Source organism: Denticeps clupeoides, chromosome 2 (assembly GCF_900700375.1).
Source record: "Denticeps clupeoides chromosome 2, fDenClu1.1, whole genome shotgun sequence".
In the NCBI taxonomy this organism is placed as follows: Eukaryota; Metazoa; Chordata; class Actinopteri; order Clupeiformes; family Denticipitidae; genus Denticeps; species Denticeps clupeoides.
Window position 1 is genome coordinate 3,495,932 of NC_041708.1, and position 21,421 is coordinate 3,517,352.

The window sequence follows — 21,421 nt, forward strand, 5'->3', positions numbered from 1 at the left end:
TTTCATAATGCAATTTATTTAGGTATTTTGCAGAAATACACAATGAGTTGCAATAAGTTTTGTGTATGGGTATACTTTCATGCAGCATAAAAGCATTATTTAAAACAAACGTTTAAATATTAAAATGCATTACAGTTGACACATTATTACAGTTCCTAATGATGACTAAAATTGTATCATCTTACATAATGAATATTGCTACGTTTTGGCATAAATGCACATCAAGAATTACAATACAATACAAGAAAGTTATATATTAGTTGGGTCAAAGTTAAAACATTGAAAAAAATATGAATGATGTATTTTTGGGGCTTTGTTTTTTTTTTCATCTATCATTGTTGCATAGTTCTTTAAGTTATTAATCTATAATAATGCATATTTATTAGTCCTGTTTTTCATATCTCATTGTGAATAAGCCATCTGTCTCATGAAATAATATTTCAGAATTCTTAATTGTGACATGCTGACACTGCGGTCATTTTTGTTTTGTTTTTTGCAGGCCTCTATTTGCAGAGATTGGCACACTCATGAATAAGAACAAGTCGACTGCATCTACAGTGAAATAATACCTTGATTAAAGGTTGGCATAGAAGTAAAAAATATACCAGATGTGGATATAACTGTCTACATTTCCCCTTCCATTTCCATGGAAACCGATTTCTTCCAAACAAGTTTGTAAAAAAAAGTGATTAAAACACAGGAATAAATCACTCATCACCCCTGAGTGTTCGGGGTCTCAGATGTAAGGACTCACATCCATGATTGCCCAGGAACTCTGCTTCATTTACACTGATATTTTAAATCAGTTCCTACATTTCATATAATCCTGTCAGCTGTAACATCGCCCACCGTGGTCTCCATTACTTTTCTAAAATGACTCCAAAGGAACCCCTTGTTTAACCTTGAGAAGACCAGTTGACAATAAAAAGAAATGTACAGAAATCTACAGTAATATAAAACAGAGTACATTTCTAAAATGAATGTGAATACTACCGCCTACCTGACGCTAATATTCCAGCTGCGATTGTAATCAGTATAAAAACTTAAATTTAAAAAAATTTTAAGTGCTACATTGATTTTCATAGAAACCCCACCCAGCATAACATATTCAGTTCATCTTATTGTGAACTGTTCATAATTTATAAAGGCCACGTGCACCTTTAATATGCATGACATGCATGCATTAGATTTAGACTGTGAAGGGCTCAAGTTTGACCAAATGTTGTCTTCTCTGGTACCAGCGTGCATATTAAAATGAAACAAATTATCAATTTATTGGTTCTGAATATATATATATTGCTTGAGCACCCACCCCCCTATTTTTCCAGCATCTGCAGTGCTGGAAATATATTAAACTTTTTCCCCTTAATTTCCTTTGGAATTTTTCTTTTTCCTGAAAACAACATTTTTAATTTCCTTTGGAATTTTTCTTTTTCCTGAAAACAACATTTTTAATTTCCTTTGGAATTTTTCTTTTTCCTGAAAACAACATTTTTAATTTCCTTTTTTTGCATTTCAGGTACAGCAGTTGATTCTGTTTTTAATATAAATACAATTATTGTTATTAGTTTTTCGCTCTCACTTTATCACTAGCCATCATTATTAGTAGTATTAGTAATAGTGGTAGTAAACTGTTAGTAACGCTGACTAGTCTCCCGGACGGTTCCTGTTGTTTGGTATGGGCCGAGTCAGACCTTCTGTGGCGATGCCTTCTTGGTAGGAGAGGCGTGCGAAGGGCCGATCTTGACGTGGATAAAGAGCGAAGCGGGGGAGAGGCTGCCGCCGTCGGCGTTCAGCAGCTTCACGTGTCTGTAACCTGCGTGCAGTAATCAGCTTTGTGTCAGACGAGATGCAGAGAACCGCTCGAGTCGGGGCGGCTACGGATCCGGCGGTGTGAGGTGTGCATACCAGGGCGCAGGCTGGTGAGGGGCAACGTGAACTGGCCCAGGAAGTCGTTTGAGGAGGTGTAGTCGTGGTCCTCCACCAGGAAGCGCACCATCACCAGCTCCGGCACATGCAGCTGGAACTTGAAGGTGCAGTCCCACCTGGGGTTAAACCCTGCGGGATGGGAAGCGCGAAGATGCTGACACACTCTCTACCATATGAGGGTTTGAAGGGGTTTAAGGGGGGCGTTGCTGTTACCGTTGTTGTCGATGCGGTGCGTCTTCTTTCTGTTATTGTCGATGGGGGCGCCATAGGTCTCCACCCACACCATAGGATCCACGATGGAACTGGGTTTATCTTCAGGTGGTTTGGGGAGCTGCTGGCCTGAAATCACCTAAAAGCCATAGGAAATGAGTCTGTTATTATGGGTGATAGTAGCCTAGTGGGTAACACACTCGCCTATGAACCAGGTTCAAATCCCACTTACTACCATCGTGTCCCTGAGCAAGACACTTAACCCTAAATTGCTCCAGGGGGGGACTGTCCCTGTAACTACTGATTGTACGTCGCTCTGGATAAGGGCGTCGGGTAAATGCTGTATATGTTATTATCCATTTATACTACCCTTTATACTACCAGGCAAAAGTTTGGACACCTTGCATTTTTTACAAAACTTAAAAAACTTGAAGTCTCTCCAAATCAGGGATCTTTTGCTGTGATGGCAGCATTTCACACTCCTGTCTTCTCTCCACCACCTTAAGTTGGACAACGAGGACGGTCTCCAACATTCCTGAAGGCTTATTATGCTGAACACTTTCTTATGATTTACTCATGTTAATGAGCATCTTTTGATGATGACGATAGAGAACAAAACAGCCATGAAGGTAAAAACAGATTCATCAAACATACTTCACTTTCTCGTGACACAACAAATACTAAATATGTTTCTTGCGTTGGATTCAATTAAATGGCTCCATCTTAGTCTCCATAACCGCCACAGAGTAGAGGAGTGTTGAAAAATCACTAAAGAATGAACATGAATTCCATATATCTATCTGCAAGATCTGCATAAGAGGTATTTTTGTGTTAGGTAAAAGATTGCCAGATGGAGCGTTTTGGTTAACAGATTTAGCCAACATCAAGATGTCCAGGCTCTTGGAAATAGCTAAGGCTTCCACATTTAATGAATCAACCTACACAGCGTAGAGTAAGTAAACTGTCATCATAAACTCACCTTAATAGTCAGCAGGGTGGGGCAGTGCCCCGGCCCACCGCCGGTGTTCTCTGGGTTGAACTCGGCATCGGGCTGGCATAGGAACCTGGGCTTCAGCACGTAGCCGCAGCGGCCGTTGGGCAGGAAGCGCCCGCGGTTCAGGTCCATCTGCTCACCGGGGGTCTGGAAGTTCAGCGCAACTGTGGAACATACGGTTAATGAGTGGGGGGGTTAAAGGTCAACAGTCAGATTGTCTGACAGTACAGGACCTTACCACTGGATGAAAATAAATAAAAGTAATAGTTGTATTTCTGGAGGGGGGGGGGGCACTAAATCAGGATTAAAATGTCATGCAGGAGCAGTGGTGGCCTAGCGGTTAAGGAAGCGGCCCCGTAATCAGAAGGTTGTAGGTTCGAATCCCGAGCCGCCAAGGTGCCACTGAGCAAAGCACCGTCCCCACACACTGCTCCCCGGGCGCCTGTCATGGCTGCCCACTGCTCACCAAGGGTGGTGGTTAAATACAGAGGACACATTTCGTTGTGTAATCTGTGTGGTTTTGCCACAATCAACATTATTATCAGGTTAGTGCCGGAGAGATTGGAAGGAATCTATGTACCGATCTGGCAGCCGGCGTTCCACATGTCCTGGGGGTTGTAGTTCGACGACTGAAGGCGCTGACCTGAGGGGTAGATCCTGCTCAGCTGCCGGCTGTTGTGGCGAACAAAATACTTCCCTATAAAGAAAAAAGAACACACACAGCATTTCAGAAAATCTATTTGAATATATTAACTTCCGCGGAGTGGTATAAGCACATGATGATTCATGTGGCAAAGGAGGTCAGAGCTTTTAGCAGAATGCGAACAGGGAAAAACAGCTCATGCACATTATTTAGGAAGAGCTGTTTTTCCTTGATCCTTGTCTGAACAGCAATATCTGTTTGTTTCGTAAGGGGACTGTCCCTGTAAGGACTGATTGTAAGGGCTTCTGATACATGCTGTACAATGTAAATGTGACCACTTTATTTATTTTAGCGGAAGTGGTGGCTTAGCAGTTAAGGAAGCGCCCCTGTAATCAGAAGGTTGCCGGTTCGAATCCCAGGTGCCACTGAGCAACAACACACTGCTCCCCGGGCGCCTGTCCGGGTTTATGTGTGATGGTTCGAAGCAGAGGTCACATGTCCCGTGTGCTGTGCTGCAGTGTTTCACAATGACAATCACTTCACTTTCACATACAAGACACTGGCCACTTTATTAGAAACACCTGACCCCAGTGCATGTTGTGTGCGTGTGTATAGCATGTTTAGTTCCTGACTACAGTACAGACATTCATTGCTCACACGCACTATATTAGCCTAGTGGTTAACGCACCCGCCGATGAACCAGAAGACCATAAATCAGGTTTAAACCCCACTGTCGCGGCTATGACTTTCAGTCTGGGGTTTTGTGGTGTTGACGTTGTCTGCCTAATCCCATATTGTGTTCACCGGTTGTTGCCTGTATATAAGTAGTCTTTAAGTAGTCTTAATTGTATGTCTCTGTGTGTTTGCCAGCCCGCGGTGTTGTCCTGTATTAGTAATAGTCCCCCCGTCTCTGTGAAGCCATGTGTAATCGTCCTGTGTTTCCTGTCTGCCCACTTTCTACCATCGTGTCCCTGAGCAAGACACTTAACTCTTGAGTGTCTCCAGGGGGACTACTGATTGTAAGACGCTCTGGATAAATGCTGCAAATGTAGACACATTATCATGCTAATATGAGTGCAGGCGTACCTGAGTCTTTAATCAGCCTGAGGGCTTCGCTCTCGGAGAAGGATGTCATCTCGTTGGGGGGTTTGTTGGGTTCCGGCTCGAACCCCTTGAAGGGCACGCTGCGGGTGTAGACCACCAGGTCTGAGAGCTCCGGACTCACCTTAGGTTGAGGACATGCGCACACACACTGCATGACGCAACGCACGCACGGCCGAAGACGAAGACTTGTAAAAACATACAGACCGAAGACACACAACAGACAAAAGACGCAGACAAAAGACACAGGTATGCAAAACAACACCCAGCTGGACTCACCTTCCTGTCGCCTGTCCTGGGCTTGGCGTCTGGTTTTGACTCGTCCTCGGAAGAGGAGCCGTCAGAGCTGGAGGAGCTCTCCTCCTCTCCGGCCAGCTTCTTTCCCTTGATCATGATCTTCCCTCTCAGCTCCTGAGATTGGACACAAACACCTACAAATTTCTGCTTGGCTTGGAGACGACTGGATCAGACATGGGATAGGGATAAAGTGAGACCTCTGGAGATGGCAAGCTGTTGGACAGTTTGCTGCTGACGGGCTTCGTGAGGAGTTTGTCCCCAAGGACGGAGCGCAGGATCTGGGCCATGACTGTTTGTTGGGCCGGCGAGCAGTGGTTCTCCAACGACAGGATGACCGGGAACGGGGAGGCCTGCAGACGTCAAGGACGTTGTAAAAAGTGACCCCAGCACATACATTGCCATGTAGCTTCCAAAAATTGCAAAGTGATCCTAATAGGCGGGCATCTAATAAATACGAGAAAGAATCTTCGGTGCCAGCTAATTTGTCTAATCATCTGAGTGAAATCTGGATACAGAGTGGATATGGAAAGTACCCAAAGGTTTACCTTCCAACAAGACAATGACCCTAAGCACACAGCTAAAATAATGGAGGAGTGGATTCACAACAACTCAGAGCCCTGACTTAAACCCAAATGAGCATCTCTGGAGAGACCTCCACCAACGTTTACCATCAAACCTGCCAGAACTGGAGAGGATCTGCAGACCAAGTGCTGGTGTGAGAAACTTGTTGCATCTTCCCAAAAAGACTCATGGGCTGTATTAGATTAAAATTAGATTTAGCTTCTGCTAAATACTGAGTTTTTCTTTGTTAATAAGTCAGCCAAAATGTCAACAATTGTTGTGTTTTTCTGTCAATATGTGGTGCTGTGTGTACATCAATGAGAATGATTTAATGATTTAACTTTAATGATTTTAGCAAATGGCTGCAAACACTTTCCGTACCCACTGTATAACTGCACCCAGTCTGAGTCTTACAGCAAGCTGTTGATTACAAGGTAGCTATTTCTGTAAAAAAGCATTAATTATATTAATTTAATTCCAGGAATTAGCGTAACGAGCGTCCTAGAAACATTTGTCACTATTTAAAGTCATTGCAGTTTTATGACATGTTATAAACACATTTGAGGTTTTTTTTCCAGACCTGGTGAACCAAGTGAACTCGTAATCTGTGAAATGATCGTAATCTAACGTTTGGAAGCCCACCTTGAAGGCGTACTCAGCAATGGTCTCCACAACGTCCCTGAAAGGCACTTTGGAGGTTAAGGTGTGGCCGTGGAAAATGATCGGCTCTCCCTGGTCTCCATCCCAACAGTCCAGCTCTACACACCGACAGCCGCTGCTCAGGGCTCTGCAGGGCGGGAAATGCCGGGCATTCATATTCAAATTTCAGTCAATTCAAGATGGAGTGATTTATAAAGTAGAATCATAACTAAAGGGGTGCGTTACGACCCAGTAATTCTTCCCTGTAATGAATAATAATCTGAATACCGAATATAAGGCTCGGTGCTGCTCTCGCTCAGCAGCTGGTCCTTGGTGAGGTAGGTGTTGTGGGAGGAGGAGATGAAGTAGTGGGCGAGTGGCTGGTTCATGTCCTGGTTGACGCGGCCCTGCTCCGGGTCCAGCACGTCGTTCTCTTTCGACAGCATGTACATTGTGAAGCCATTCGCCGTCATGTACTGGTTCCTCCTGGCTGTACTGGGCAGAAACCAGACATTCGTTTGGTACCACTTACTCAGTGGAAACACACTTTATCAATACAGGAACTGGTCCTAATGGGTCCTAATTAATGATCAATAGGGGGGGGGTCAAAATCAAATAATCAGCCATAACCACCAATGAATATAGCATTTATGGCGGCTGTTCTTATTTGAATTAAATGAACTTTTGCACTAGTATGAGTTTGGTGAAACCCCGTCTAAGGAGCTAACAGGCGTGTGGGTGGTAGTAGCCTAGTGGGTAGCGCACTCGCCTATGAACCAGAAGACCCGGGTTCAAATCCCACTTACTACCATTGTGTCCCCGAGCAAGACACTTAACCATAAATTGCTCCAGGGGGGGGACTGTCCCTGTAACTACTGATTGTAAGTTGCTCTGGATAAGGGCGTCTGATAAATAATGTAAATGTGTGACCTACAAAGTGTTGTTTTGGAAAATTTGGAAGAAATATCTTTGTCAACGAACCTTTATGATGTGATGGAAACAAGAGGAGAAACATAAATGATGATAACTATAACGAAATACATCATGTCATATTTTTGGCAAATCTTTCGAGACATTATTTCCACTTGTTTAATCACATTTATTACGCAGTATTTCGGTTTCCTGTGTGTCCCACCCGTTACTTCTTCAATTCCTGATCGTGCATTATTTATAATTCAGAATACTTGTGGTGGGTAATAGATATGTGGTGGTGGGTTAGCTGATGGCGGGGAGAAAACCTTTGGACAAAACTTCTTTATGATGAAGTGCGGACATTGGAATGGATGTAGTGTATTCTTGAGTCTGCGAATTCCCCAAATGTGGGAATCTCAGCTGCATAACGCTGGAAACGGACTCGTAATCAGAAGGTCACCGGTTCCCAAAACGCTGAACCCTGAATCCCAGTACCACTGAGGTGCCACTGAGCAAAGCACCGTCCACTGCTCACCAAGGGTGATGGTTAAAAGCAGAGGACACATTTCGATGTGTCACCATGTGTTTCACAGTGTTTCACAATGACAATCGCTTCAATTTTACTTTCAATAACAACAATATAATGTTTTTGTCTGATCTACAATGTACATGTACTATAATGACTGGGTCAAACAGAAAAAAAGAGAATAAAATACAATTTTCCTAGTCTAAAACTAGACTAAAATGTTTTCAGTTTTTGTTGACTAAAACTAGACTAAAATAGTAATGGATAATTCTGACTAAAATAAGACTCAAATGCTCACTTTAAGTTGACTGAAGCCTGAATGCCTAAAATGAATCTGGACAGGACTAAGACTAATAAAGACTAACATGACAGCTTGACGCAAAAGACTAAAAGTAAGACTAAATAAAGCTAAAATAAAGACAGGCCACCAAAAACAACTATAGTCCCACCCCACTCGTTGTGCTCGTAGGTGGAGATGAGGCTCTGGGCGTGGATGAGGGTGTCGTCCTCCCCCTGGTCACGCAGGAATTCCCGGAGGTCCACGGTGGACAGGACTGTGCCGTTGGCTGAGAAGCGCTGGAACACGGCGTCCAGCTCCGGCCGGCGCAGCAGCTCGCGGCAGAACTCTTCAATCTCACCGTGCTCCAGGCGGCCGTCCTTGGAGCGGTCACAGTTCTGCCGAGCAAAATGACACCGGTGTGACCGAGGAATCCCTATCTAGCTGTATCTAGGCAACACAGGTAAATGTGCTAAACAATAGCGAAAACGCCAGATTGTTTCTCAAATGTTAATAGTTCTTTCATTACGCTTCATCCATTTACATATAATTTGCATTTGTTGAAATATACAGGGTGTTCCATTTATATGGATACACCTTTTAAAATGGGAATGGTTGGTAACATTGAACACATTTTATAAGTGGTCAGAAACTTGTAAAGAACTCATGAAAGAATAAAGTTACGTTAAAACCACACTGGAGACACTCGGGGTTAGGCGTCTTGCTCAGGGACATGATGGTAGCACACCATTGTTTTTCTTGTGAAATTACCAATAAATTTGATGTGTCACATGACCCTCTTCCTATTGAAAAAACAAAAGTTGGATCCAATGGGCGACTTTTATTAAGGTGTATCCATATAAATGGCCCACCCTGTAGATGTGATTTTTGGAAGCTGATGATTTGTAAGATGGTCATAAAGCAGGGTTAGGGTTATTTCTGCTTGGGAAAAAATGGCTAGAGTGATAAAAACAAATGCTTATTCAAATGATGAAAAGTTCAAGTTCAAATATGGACCAACCCTGCTTTGGCACCTACTGCAGATTCGTTGTACCCTGAGGAATAAGTCCAGTGAGAAGGACATAGAGAGAAATAGAAGGACATCAGTGTCTTAGAGGCGTGTCAACCCCTGAAAAGTAAGTAATCAGTAACCTCGGCTGTGGGCTCATTTTGAAATCAGAGCAGGCTTCACGCCTCATGAAGCATCCACGAACACGGGTCAGCAACTAAAACATGACGGTAGACGCTCACAAGCACAAACGTTCCCGGCTCCGTTCCAGTGCAGCCCTGAAACGCAGATGGCTCACCGTGAAGAGGCTGCGGGCGTACTGCTCATCCAGGTCGATGTTGATCATCTGCAGAAGGCCCTGGACCTCCTCGTAGCTCATCTTCCCATCCTTGTTCTCATCTGCCTGTTTCAGGTAGCCACGGATCCAGGTACAAAGAGTTCAAGAAACAACATCCAAATTTGACTGCATAGTGGCTACACATTGTAGATGTAAAATCATTTAAATCATTTAAACGTATGACAAGAAAAAAAGTCATTTAGTCTCAATTTTCTTGCTGTTTATAAAATACTGTAAAATGAAGAGTGAGAGTCGCAGTCTGGGCGCCAAGGAAGGATATTGGTTCAGTTTTTCGGGCTGGGACATGTTCTCCACACGCTCCTGCAGGGTCCGGATGCCGCGAGACCAGTGCTGGGCGGCCTCTGGGCTCGGACAGTGCAAGTCCAGGCCCTTTCTGGGCCCTTTGAAGACGATGGTGAGGCACTCGTCCTCCTTCAAAGATTTCCCCAGCCTACGCAGCATCTCCGACTGGCAGCCTTCGCGCACGCACTCCACCTCCGTAACCAGGACTGCAAAAGGAAGGTTGGATGTGTCATTTCAATGAGTAAAACATGACTGATGATGACGATGAGACCATTTTTAAAAACTGCCAAGATATTTACTAAAATTGGTATTCAAAGCCCACTTACTGAGCATCTCCAGGGGGACTGTCCCCGATTTTAAGCTGCTCTGGATATGGGTGTCTGCTAAATCCAGGGGCAGTTTGCAAACGCAATACCACTGTCTACCTCAAGGGGCAACAGTGAGTTTCTGCAGCGCTCAATCTTCCCTCAGTTAAATCGATCCACAGAATTATCAGATGAGTTATGGTTTTAATTATGATTTGGACATTTGCCTGACGAAACACTGGCACGTTTCTTATTACAGCGGTGGTGAAAAACGAGCCCCCTATTAGACGAAATTTGAATTTCCCAAATCTCACAAACACATTGCACCTTTCACGGTTTTCTATTTGTGAATTTCACAAATGAAGATAATATTTACATCCGTGACTATGTCAGTAACTGGTCACTAAGTAACACCCTGTATGTATTTGTTTAATCTGCGATGCAGTGAGAACTCGCTGATAAAAACGAAGGCGGCAAGAATAAACTGGCCTTCAGTTTTGTTCGTTTTTTTTGTTTGTCAGCTTAGAAAATAAAAAATGTCCCTGTTTCTCCCTCTGATTTAACAAATCCTGCAAACCCATCTGCTTGTCTGACATTGTCTCTGAACAGCAACTACAGCCAGCTCCCAACACATTCATTCAGATTCTGATTCATTTTATTAATCAACATATTTTAAAAGCAGTGAGTATGCAAATACGCAGCACAAAACATAACATAACACATTTGTAGAGTTAAAGTTAATGTCATTTGGCCAGCTTAATTTAGAAGACACACACATATCGGTTTGATTTCTAAACATTTGACTATATGGCCAATTTGACGCAGACAGTTGCTCAGTAAATAGGATTTGGGATCCTGGCTGCAGGTATTTTGGTTTTGTTTGAGCGCATGGGGTGAAGCGGTGCATTAATGAAGGCCGCGAACAAATCGCAACGAACACCAGGGCTGTTTGCTCGGCCCTATTTATCAGGCCTGTGCAAATAAGTGGGACTCCACACCCTGTGTGGCCGTGGAGCCCATACGGCCCTGTGTGGGGCTGTGCTATTAGGGTGCAGCATGGGAAGGGTGGGGTCGCACAAAATAAACTATAGAGTTGGAGAGTGCAGAGGGACCCACACACACAGCCCAGGCCACGTCGCAAAATAAAAAATGCTCTATATATATATAGCATTAGGGAGAAAGCAGACCTTCCATCGTGTAGGGAGCTCCATGCAGCAGCCGCCAGGGCAATGATTACCGTCTCCACGCCAGAAACCTCTGCCGTGGCCCACAGAATCATATCCCTTAATTACAGCCAACAGGGCCGCGCCACTTACAGCCACCGACGCCCTCCAAAAGCAGAGCAGCTCGGAAATGAAAGCAAGCTCTGTGGTCACCAGACCCATGCTGCTGGGTGTTTCCACCGCCCTAAATTGGAGGTCTGCGGGGATGTTCTCCAGCATCAGAGAGGCGAACGGCCTCTGCGTCTCGCTCCTCTGGGTGAATGAAGTCTGCAGAATTACAGGAAAGGTTTTTTTTTTTTAGGATGCCTTTGAATTCGCGGTAGAGATGATGAGAGGGGTTCCTTGTGGCTTTTCTTATCTACATATACGTGGCAAGGGCCTTTTTTATTAAATTACCGTGTATCTACCTCGTTATACGAAATGAAAATCAAGTCTGCAAGGCGAGTTACAGGTACAGCGAACAAGACGGCATCCATTTCCAAAGAAAAAAAAAAAACACATTAACATTTCATGTGACTTAAGTGAACAGGTCTCGTGTCCAAGGTCTTCAATAAATACAACATTTTTAGTAAATGTAATGTAAATATTTAGTAAATGTAATGTAACTATTTAGTAATTTTTTTGAAAATGTAAATGTAATGTAAATATTTAGCACATGTTTTGTAAATGTAAATATTTAGTAAATTGGTACATTTTTAGTAAATGTAAATATTTTGTAAATGTTTAGTAAATTGGTCCACAGGACGCTCCCCCCCCAGACACACACACTCACAGGACTGCTTGGACTTGGCCCTGCTGGACGTCTTGTTGGACTCGCACCACACCGTCAGCCCGTCGTCCAGCAGCTTCATCATGCGCCGCCTCTGCCAGCGCGGCGAGCGCACCTTCATCATGGCCGTGCCCTCCATCATCACCCTTACGTCCTCGTGGTCCTGGCCAACTGGAGTCAGACGGCAGAAAAAAAAGTCATTTCCATTAACATCTTCCGAGTGGCACTGAACATAAACACGACCGGCAAACATCCCCCGACTCCAGAAGTAAAGTGTTTGTAAAATGGGAGTTTTTATGAAAACGTCCACACATGGCCGGGAAGCCAGTCTCCTGAGCAGATACGAGCACAGGCAGGGACAGAACGTCACCCAACAGGTATTTATCCCAATATTCACTTCATTGGTACAGAGTGGCGGCCGTTGTTTCTTTTTACAACCGTCCTATAACATGCACTGTGATTGGCTGAGGAGCAGTCGCCATGTCAGCACCCTGACTGCATCTCCAGTATCTATGCTGTTTCCATGCTCTGTTTTCTGGTCCGGTCCTCCTGGTTTACCTACAAGGCCGTTCCATCCTTTGATGAAAATGGTGCAGGAGGAAAGGCCCGTTTTCGGCAGAAATTTCTTCCTAAATGGATAATCTGTGGCCATCCGCAGCACCTTATCCAGTAAGTCGCATTTACGGCATTGACTAGACAGCTTTATCCAGAGAGGTTTACGATCGGCAGTGACAGGGACAGCCCCCCCCCCCCCAGGAGACACTCGGGGTTAAGTGTCTTGCTCACGGACACGATGGTAGTAAGAGGGGTTTGAACCCGGGACCCAGTTTTTGCCACTCGCCGCTATCTTCTGCACTTTAGGCTGCTTGGCTTATGGCTCCCAGAATAGCTCAGAGCTGCACGAGGAGCCAGAGCTCAGGAGAAGCGGACAGTAATCCCCCCCGGTGGGGACAGCTCCGTGTCCTCCCCTGGCTGTTCCCCATCGGAGGTGCCAATTTATAAAGCACACGCGCGCATTATGTATTAAAGACATTAAACGTTAAAGAGCTATGAAAAGGAGGGAAGGAAGGACGGAGGAACATGAAGTCGTCTTCCATCCTCTAAGCAGACTAGGGTTCCGCAATCCCCTGAAAAGAGAATAAAAATCACCCAGGATGAACCACATGGGTTCATGGTCCCCTGGGCTGTCTTGGTAAATCAGACCCTGACAGAGACATTGGCAGAGACATTGAAGCGAGAGACATAGACGATGCACAAACTGCCATGGAAGTCCAAAGAGGATATAAATACTGTGAGTTATTTGAAATGAATTTCAGCTGATGCTATAAAGGGTGGATTCCTACACTGTCGGGAGGAAATAATGCATCGGTTACGCGCTAGCCGGTGTAGAAGATGCGATCCTACCCAGATTTTGGAGCGGGTCGCTGCTCTTGGGCTCGGACGTCCCGGCTCCGTTCTTCCCCGGGGAGCCGGCCCTGCTCCCCTTCCCCAGCATGCCGCCTCGGCTCCGGACTCGGCCTGCAGCCCGTCGCCTGGAGACGCCCGGGCGGCTTTTATACGGGCGCCGTCGCCGCCGCTGTCGCCGCTGCTGCTGCGGGGCGGTGACGCGTTCTGCTAGTGACGTCACACGCCGCGGATTACGGCGCAGCGAGCGTTCCAGATAACAACACCAATAATAATAATAATTACTTTTTCTAATCGGACAAATTACGACACACACAAACAAAAGAGTCGTTAATTTTAAAAAATATAACATTAGGAGTTATTCGATTTTTTTTTATTATGCGAAGGCATCCTTGCACGCATTCTTCGCATATTAATGAATGAATTAAATGCATGCTTTTCGTTCATTTGGGGTGTTTTGTTCAGTTAGAGACCCAGCAATGGAGGCCGGGAAGGCGGAGTCTTCTCCGGGCCCCGAGGGAGGAGCCGTGAAAAAAAAAGATGATCGTTTGTACCGACGTTAGCGGTTCCTCACCCGGTTCGGCGAGAACCTGCATGCCGGTTTGCAGCCAGGACATCGTAAAAAAGGGCAAACTAGTTACTTTTACCTGCAAAGCCGAACGCAGCTTAACATTAACAAGGATGCACATGCATGGTCGTACGTGCATTTTGCACAGATTCTTCTATTAGTTCAGTGAGTGGCAGATTCGCACGTCTCCCAATTGGAAACAGTAGGATAAAAAGGCCAAAGCTTGCAACACATCGGACTGTAAATTATATTTATATGTATATACTTAAAAGAATGCATCGGTCATTGCTAGCTAAGCGGTTTAGATTTTTTTGGGCTCCACTTGGACTAAACCAGCACGATGCGACAGAAAACGCGTGGAGGCTTCTCACAGTTCCTCTGCATGAACGCGTAAAGCAGTCGGGATTTCCTCCTCCCTCCCGGCCCGACGTGGCGAAATGTTGCCCTCTAGCGACGGCCGACGAAACGCCAGCGAGGAGGAGCATTACACCGTCAGAGCTTGACATGACAACAACATAAAAATCTATTTTTTTGTAAAGACGAAGCTCTGCGTGAAGGACGTGCGCAGTATTGATAAGCATCGATCTGTTTTGCCACGATGTCGTGTTGCACCGCGATCGGCACCCTTTTCGGAGATCAATAAGCCTGCATTTACACTTCAAAAAATTAAATATGTCAATCTGTTCCCAAAAACGATTCTTTTTAAACGCGTCCAGTTTTTCACGGTCGGCGGCCAATCACAGCTGCGACGTGCACAGCTGAAACGAACTGAGCTTCGGCGGAGCGGGGCGTGTTACAAATGCAGCCAATCACAGTCGAGATGCGAGACGCGACGGGGCGGGTCCGGCAAGTCGACCAATCACATTGCGGTAAATTCAAACCACGTGACCTAACACGGAAGTAAGACTTCAGTAAAGTGCGGGGGTTGAACATGTAAAACATAATATTTTTTAATGCACTTTATCATGTAGTGAAGCGACGTTTGACGTTCACACCCCAAAAAGTCGCACCGCGATCTTGACAGATGATTTGAAGCATTTATCGACGCCGTGTCCGTTAAACGGAAGGACGGGGATGCGTGCGGGGCGAGCATAAAACGGCCAGCGCGGCTCGGGCGACCTTTGACAAGTGGGGTGTCACTCCGCGCCAGCGCGTCGCAGACCGAAGTTCGCCAAAAAAATAAAATAAAATAAAATGCTTTCCATGTGAGCCGCGCGGCTTTTTACCACGAGTTTAATAACCAGGCGCGAGAGGTGAGAGGCTTCGGATCTTTCTCTTCCTCCGTTCTTCTCCAAACTTCACCGTTCTTCTACGCTGCAGGTTCCGGAGACCGAACATGACCGAAACGGAGAATCACCAGAAGCGCTTTCAGGCTGCTGTAGACGTCATCCAGAGTCTCCCCAAGAAGGGTGACCGTCTTTACGCACATTCTGATCCTTAACCGACGCCAATGATCGAAGTTTGCCGTCTTCCAGTTGGTTTTATTTTTCACTCTGTCTGAATTCTGGCCGTCGTTTTTAGGCGAATACACGCCTTCATATGATGTGATGCTGCGCTTCTATGGCCTGTACAAACAGGCCATGTGTGGCCCCTGCAAAGTGGCAAAGCCTGGCTTCTGGGACCCTGTAGGACGATATAAATGGTGAGTGCAAAAGACAGTTTGTAGTTTGGCATGTCCCAGTGGCCTGCACCCATCCCATTATTATTATACAACAATAACCTTCAAGTCACTGACTGACCAACAAGGTGAATTCCGTTTGTGGCACCGACTGATCGAGAGCATTTGTTCTCGGTATCCTGTGGCAAGTGCCCACCAAAGAGGGTTCTTTGCCTATATAATTACAAGCATTTTATGAGCTTTATTGACCATTAAATAAAGTTTATGCAATAGTCGATATTTGCAGTGAATTGCACCTCTGAAATTTGCCCTGCTGTCAACTTCTGGGCCAAATCCTGACTGATGGCGACCCGTTTCTTCATAATCAGTGCTTGGAGTTTGTCAGAATTTGTGGGTTTTTGTTGGTCCACCTGCCTAATGAGGATTGACCAAGTTCTCAATTGGATTAAATGGACACAAAATTTCAATGTTTTGTTCCCCAAGTCACTTAGTTCTCACTTTGGCCCTATGGCACGGTGCTCAATCATGCTGGAAAAGCATCGTTCGTTGGTCTCAGGATGCTTTACTGTTGGCACGAGACAGGACTGATGGTAGCGCTCACCTGTTCCACTCCGGACAATCATTTTTCCAGGTTCCCCAAACAATCGGACCCCAGTCCTCAGCAGTCCATTCCCTGTACGTTTTGCACAATATCAGTCTTTCCTTGTTTTTTTTTTTTTTTTTTTTTTTGTGTCTTCTTTGAGAGAAGTGGCTTCTTTGCTGACTTTTTTGACACCAGGATATCCTCCAAAAGTCATCTCACTGTGCGTGGAGATGGGCTCACACCTCCCTGCTGCAATTCCTGAGCAAGCTCTGCACTGGCGGCACCCCGATCCCACAGCTGAGTCATCTTTAGGAGAGTGTCCTGGTACTTGCTGGACTTTCTTGGGCGCCCTGAAGCATTCTTCACAACACTTGAACCTCTCTTGAACTTGAACCTGAAGTTTTTGATGATCGGATAAATGATTACACCTAAATTAATCTTAGTAGCAGCAATATCCTTGACTGTGAAGCACTTTTTTATTTTTTATTTTTAAATTACACTCACTGACAGCGCAGGAATGCAGTGCAAAGAGGAACTTTGCAATTCATTGATCACTCTTCATAACATTCTCGTGTATATGCAGATTGCCATAAATTTGAATAATAAAAATGGAAGCAGCAAACATTGTCATTGTCAAAACCTTTGGCCATGGTTTTGGAGAGAAGCTGGGATGGCCTGACCGTAATCAGGTGGCTGGAAAAGTTCATTCTGAGTTGACTATCTTTGGGTCATAATTTTATTAGGTTGTCTTCATCAATAGGGACGCCTGGAATCGGCTGGGAGAGATGAGCAGCGAAGCGGCCATGACCGCCTACGTGGATGAAATGAAGAAAATAGCACAGGAGGTAAAAACATTTTCTCTTCTTATTCAGTGACTTCACCTGCAGGCATCACGTCTTTTATTAAAATATATATATATATATATATATTTGTTTGTTTATTTTTAATTCCCCTCAGGTTATTGATTGTATGCCGATAAATGAAAAGACTGCTTCCTTTTTCCATTACTTTGAGCCACTGTACTCCGTTATCCATGACATGCCGAGGCCACCAGAGGCACTGCTCTCCCTGAGGCCAGGTGACCTCACCGACTCTATACCTATAATCCATCCGTGTTTTGTCAGTTTTATGCAAACATCTATAATTCTAATGTCTTGTTTCCCTCCCCCGCTGTAAATGACGATTTATGCACATGCGTCCTATAACCTCACAACGTAACGTGTTCATCTGATCACAGTGCCTGATCGTTTATTGTATATAGACGTTAACGCCAACATCCACATTGGCAAGGCGTCTCCTATTGAGGAGCTTAAGGACGAGGTTTGTAGAGAAGCAGCAGCTGAGACTGTCCCACAGAGCGACTCTCGGGACAAAGGTAGGAACTCGCACAATCTCTACAGTAGCTCAAAAAAATGATCATAATACGTAAAAAAATTTTTTAGATTATTTATTTTTATTCTAACACTCAAAACAGATCCAGCTTTAACTGATGCTCAGGTGTTGACCAGTGACTCTGAGAGCGAAAACTTCTGCGACACAGTAGAGCAGCTTGACAACTTAAAGGTAAGAACCAGACCACCTGCTCTCTAGTACTTGAGATTTAAATGTGAATATAAAGACGTTTTGCATAACAGGCAATGCAAGTGGGCGCGGGTGAAGGTGGCGAGGGTGGAGGAGAGGGGCACGGCGCCCCCATGAGAAGGACTGGTCCCAGAAAAGATGGAACGAGACATGGCAGGAGGGACCCAAATGGTGGGTTGGTCTCAACTTGGTAATGAAAAGATTTGATCAAATCTCGATCAACGCAGAGTCGTTGATTGATTTTTGAAGAAGATATCCAATTACCAATTTCGTTTTCATAACCCGTACAGTGTAGTTCGTTAAACAAGGCAGTTGCCTAGCAACCTATAGGCAAAAACATAAGTCATGTTTTTTTGGTTTTTTTTTGCTTTAGCAATTTGATTGGAACAAATTGTTACATAACAGCCATTTTGCAGTAATTGACCATTTACCTCTAATACTCCGCTAAACTGGAATGGGTAGCAATAGACTAAAGCGCGCATGTGTGTGGTGCAGGTGGCGCAGCCCATCGCGGCGTCCGGTGGAATGACGGACTGCCATCGGGACCGGGGGGCGGAGGGGCCGGTGGCTCTCAGGGCGGGGCCGGTGGCCCGCAGGGCGCCCACGTGCAGCAGCAGATCGTCCTGGCCCTGCGGCGGCTCCGACAGGACATGCAGAGCGTCATGGAGCGGCTGGAGGTGGTGGAAGGCCTCGCTGCAGCCAATGTGGGTGACCAAGCTTGCATTCATATTAACGTTTCCACGTTTGGCGGCATCGCCTTTTTTTTTTTTTTTTTTTTTTTTTTTAGCTGCATAAGCTTGCTGCCAATATTATGCATTATATTTTCTAAAACATTTACCATACCATCCAAACTGACTTTTTACTAAACCCCTCAAAATGGCTCCAAGCAAATAAAGAAATGGAATATCACAGTCATGCCTTGTGATAAGCTTGTACCTGCATGTTGTAAAAGTGCGGCCGCGAAGAATGTTTACGACTTGATTATTCGCTGCTCATTTGTAACGTTGTAGACCAAGTACGACCAAAAGTGCCAAAAAATGGCAGAGATCTAAGACGTAGCTTGTGCCCCAGGGCTTCACGAGGCAAGAAAAAGCTACATTTACATTTACAGCGTTTATCAGACGCCCTTATCCAGAGTGACTTACAATCAGTATTTACAGGGACAGTCTCCCTGGAGCAACTTAGGCTTAAGTGTCTTGCTCAGGGACAGAATGGTAGTAAGTGGGATTTGAACCCGGGTCTTCTGGTTCATAGGCGAGTGTCTTACCCACTAGGCTTACTACCACCCTCTGCTCACACTTCTAACCCTCTGTGCACAGATGCATGCAGTCCTTTTCTGTTATTTTATATGGCTTTATTATGCACACAGTGAAGTTTGACCTGAAACACTGCTAGGCTGCAATATCTGGGATGTATTCCAACGCAAATCTGTTCAATTCCATTTCAAAACCGATGGTTTGCCACAATTAGCTTCTCGCAAATAATAGTGAACAAGCTGGCCTATGCACCAGAAAACCCCAATGTGCCAGGTTCAGGCCCCACTTACTACCACAGCGTCCCTGAACAGGACACTGGGGCAGTCGCGGCCTGTCTCCCGTGGACAGGCGCCCAGGTAGCAGTGTGTGGGGACTGGGCCTCGCGGTTTAAAGAAGCAGCCCTGTTCAAATCTGCCAAGGTGCCACTGAGCAAAGCACCGTCCCCACACACTGCTCCCTGGGCGCCTGTCATGGCTGACCACTGCTCACCAAGGTTGACGTTTAAAAGCAGAGGACACATTTTGTTGTGTCGCCATGTGCTGTGCTGCAGTGTTGCACAATCACTTAACCCTGAGTGTCTCAAGGGGGACTGTCCCTTCTAACTACTGATTTGTAAGTCTGATACTTGGCTGCATCTTGCTGCACTGAGGAGCAATTTCTACATGTTAGATATTAAACAACGAAGTAATAAATTACTCAAAGATGGTGCACGTTTATGCATTAACTAGATTTACATTTATTTTTATTTTTTTCCCCAACAGGCTCAGAGCTCCGAATGGAGAACGCAGCTGCAGGCTCTTGAGCCAGAGGTAGGCAACGAGCTCGGCAGTTGAGACGTTCCAGGGAACGTCCTGCCCAGGGACAACACCGACGTCTCGCCGTGTGCGTCGCCGAGTGTGGCTCCTCGTCGCATTAAACGCATCGCTGTGTGCAGGACGAGGGGTGGTGGCCCTTGGACGTCTCCGGACAGACCCTCCTGCTGCTGCTGCTCTGGCCCTTCGTCGCGCACGGCCTGCTGCTCCTGCTGGGCCGCAGAAAGAGGAAGTCCCAACTTTCCGTGTCAATATGAGCAAATGGCAGCGAGCAGCCTAGCATGTGGTTGTAGCCCTCAGGTATTAAAAGAACAAAGTTGATTTAATTTTGGGGGGCTTTTTTTTTTTGTTTCCTCTTGCGTGATTTTCTTGATATTTGAGTGGGCGTGACGATAAGGTGACAATCATTTTACGTTTTCAGGTTGTGTGAAAGCGGTGCATTTAATACTTAAATTGTTCTTTAACAATTTAGGATTGGTTTATTTGATATTCGTACGGAGGAGAACTGTACTCGACGCTCCGAAAACTTCCGATATCAACGTGATTCGGGGGTGTTTTGGTGCGGCTTTGTGCAGAACCTTCGCAGCAATAAGATCCTAAAGGCTCCGTCAAAATTAAGATTTTTGTGTTGCATGCATGAGATGCTCGACTCCTGTGGACGCCTTGTTCTCCGCGGCGGCGGAATAAACGTGAAATGCGTTCCGACAAGTCCGGGCGAGACTCGGAACTGGCGCAGCCCGACGAGAAGAGCCAGAAAGCGGGAGGTCAACAGACAGACAGCCCCGCGTCAAACTGCTGTAATTTCCCCATGTCTGCGTATCAACTCCCAATAAACACATTCCAACGAGCTACACGCCTGCAGCGAGCTTCGTTTCCAATTTATTTCCAGGCTCTGGTTATAACCACGGACCGAGGCAAAATAATAATAATAAAAAAGCTAAACGTGGCTAGTTAGCTGTAGCTAACCGCGCTATCATTTACCAACATGAGTAGAGTTTTTTAAGGCTGGCTCGGTGTTAAAAAGATGTCCGAATTGTACGTGGGAGATTTTTGCCACGACGGGACTGGTCAACAATAAGGAAGTGGTTGACTAGCGCAGTTAGCTAGTTTAGCCAGCTAGTTAAGTTCTGTTTGTGGCCGGTTTCCGTTGCTTTACACACGCCCATGCTCATTTCATGGAAACAACTGATCACTCCTCGCTATTTTACTGAATTCTACGCTTTTTAAAAAATTTATCATTATTTCTCTTCAGAAGATAAAACCGATGCGATCACTAACTGACTAGTTAGCTCGTTTAGCCGCCTTTGCGTGCTAACCACCACAGGCCGTGGTTACTTAAATGGGGAGAGCATTCAATGGCCACACGACGAGACATGGGCGGATAAATACACCATTATTATTAGTATTGTTTTTTTTTTTTTCAACTAATAGCGTTATTAACATGTAAAAAATCTTTAACCGAGTTCATTTCAAACAGCCTCGCTTCACCACAACAGTGCATGGCTAGCCAGCTAAGCTTAACCTCTCGTAGAGTGCGGCAAAAGGGCGTTACAAAATGCACAAT

General features: G+C 45.3%; 2 protein-coding genes across 5 annotated transcripts; one reads left to right on the top strand and one right to left on the bottom strand.

Moving 5' to 3' along the window:
- Positions 1-69: 69 nt before the first annotated feature.
- On the bottom strand, positions 70-14,665 carry plcd3b (phospholipase C, delta 3b). Its single transcript, XM_028967296.1, has 15 exons — positions 13,440-14,665; positions 12,039-12,206; positions 9,716-9,944; positions 9,397-9,526; positions 8,262-8,487; positions 6,663-6,864; positions 6,378-6,522; positions 5,372-5,524; positions 5,157-5,288; positions 4,863-5,001; positions 3,714-3,830; positions 3,119-3,297; positions 2,143-2,278; positions 1,909-2,058; positions 70-1,816 (listed from the first exon to the last, which is right to left on the bottom strand). Exons 1-15 carry the CDS (start codon positions 13,789-13,791, stop codon positions 1,689-1,691), a joined length of 2,586 nt encoding a protein of 861 aa, XP_028823129.1. The 5' UTR covers positions 13,792-14,665; the 3' UTR covers positions 70-1,688.
- A 221-nt stretch (positions 14,666-14,886) lies between these two features.
- Positions 14,887-20,706, top strand: acbd4 (acyl-CoA binding domain containing 4). 4 transcript variants are annotated; one of them, XM_028967298.1, is made up of 12 exons: positions 14,887-15,260; positions 15,328-15,416; positions 15,529-15,649; positions 16,969-17,053; positions 17,166-17,286; positions 17,446-17,583; positions 17,683-17,771; positions 17,843-17,960; positions 18,285-18,493; positions 19,807-19,854; positions 19,980-20,157; positions 20,279-20,295. In XM_028967298.1, exons 2-11 carry the CDS (start codon positions 15,344-15,346, stop codon positions 20,112-20,114), a joined length of 1,137 nt encoding a protein of 378 aa, XP_028823131.1. In that variant the 5' UTR covers positions 14,887-15,260; positions 15,328-15,343; the 3' UTR covers positions 20,115-20,157; positions 20,279-20,295. The 4 variants fall into 4 exon arrangements, with proteins under 4 accessions (XP_028823131.1, XP_028823130.1, XP_028823133.1 ...); XM_028967297.1 differs by having other exon boundaries at positions 19,980-20,706; XM_028967300.1 differs by having other exon boundaries at positions 17,470-17,583; positions 19,980-20,706.
- Positions 20,707-21,421: the final 715 nt, after the last annotated feature.

Excerpts from the sequence above, each read along its gene's own strand:
- acbd4 (XM_028967299.1), top strand. The coding sequence starts at position 15,344 with ATGACCGAAACGGAGAATCACCAGAAGCGCTTTCAGGCTGCTGTAGAC. Across the intron at positions 15,650-16,968 it reads CCTGTAGGACGATATAAATG|GGACGCCTGGAATCGGCTGG; the intron begins GTGAGTGCAAAA and ends CTTCATCAATAG. Across the intron at positions 19,855-19,979 it reads TGCAGGCTCTTGAGCCAGAG|GACGAGGGGTGGTGGCCCTT; the intron begins GTAGGCAACGAG and ends CGCTGTGTGCAG.
- plcd3b (XM_028967296.1), bottom strand. The coding sequence starts at position 13,791 with ATGTTATATTTTTTAAAATTAACGACTCTTTTGTTTGTGTGTGTCGTA. Across the intron at positions 5,002-5,156 it reads CCAGGACAGGCGACAGGAAG|GTGAGTCCGGAGCTCTCAGA; the intron begins GTGAGTCCAGCT and ends CCTCAACCTAAG. Across the intron at positions 3,831-4,862 it reads CAGGCTGATTAAAGACTCAG|GGAAGTATTTTGTTCGCCAC; the intron begins GTACGCCTGCAC and ends TTTTCTTTATAG.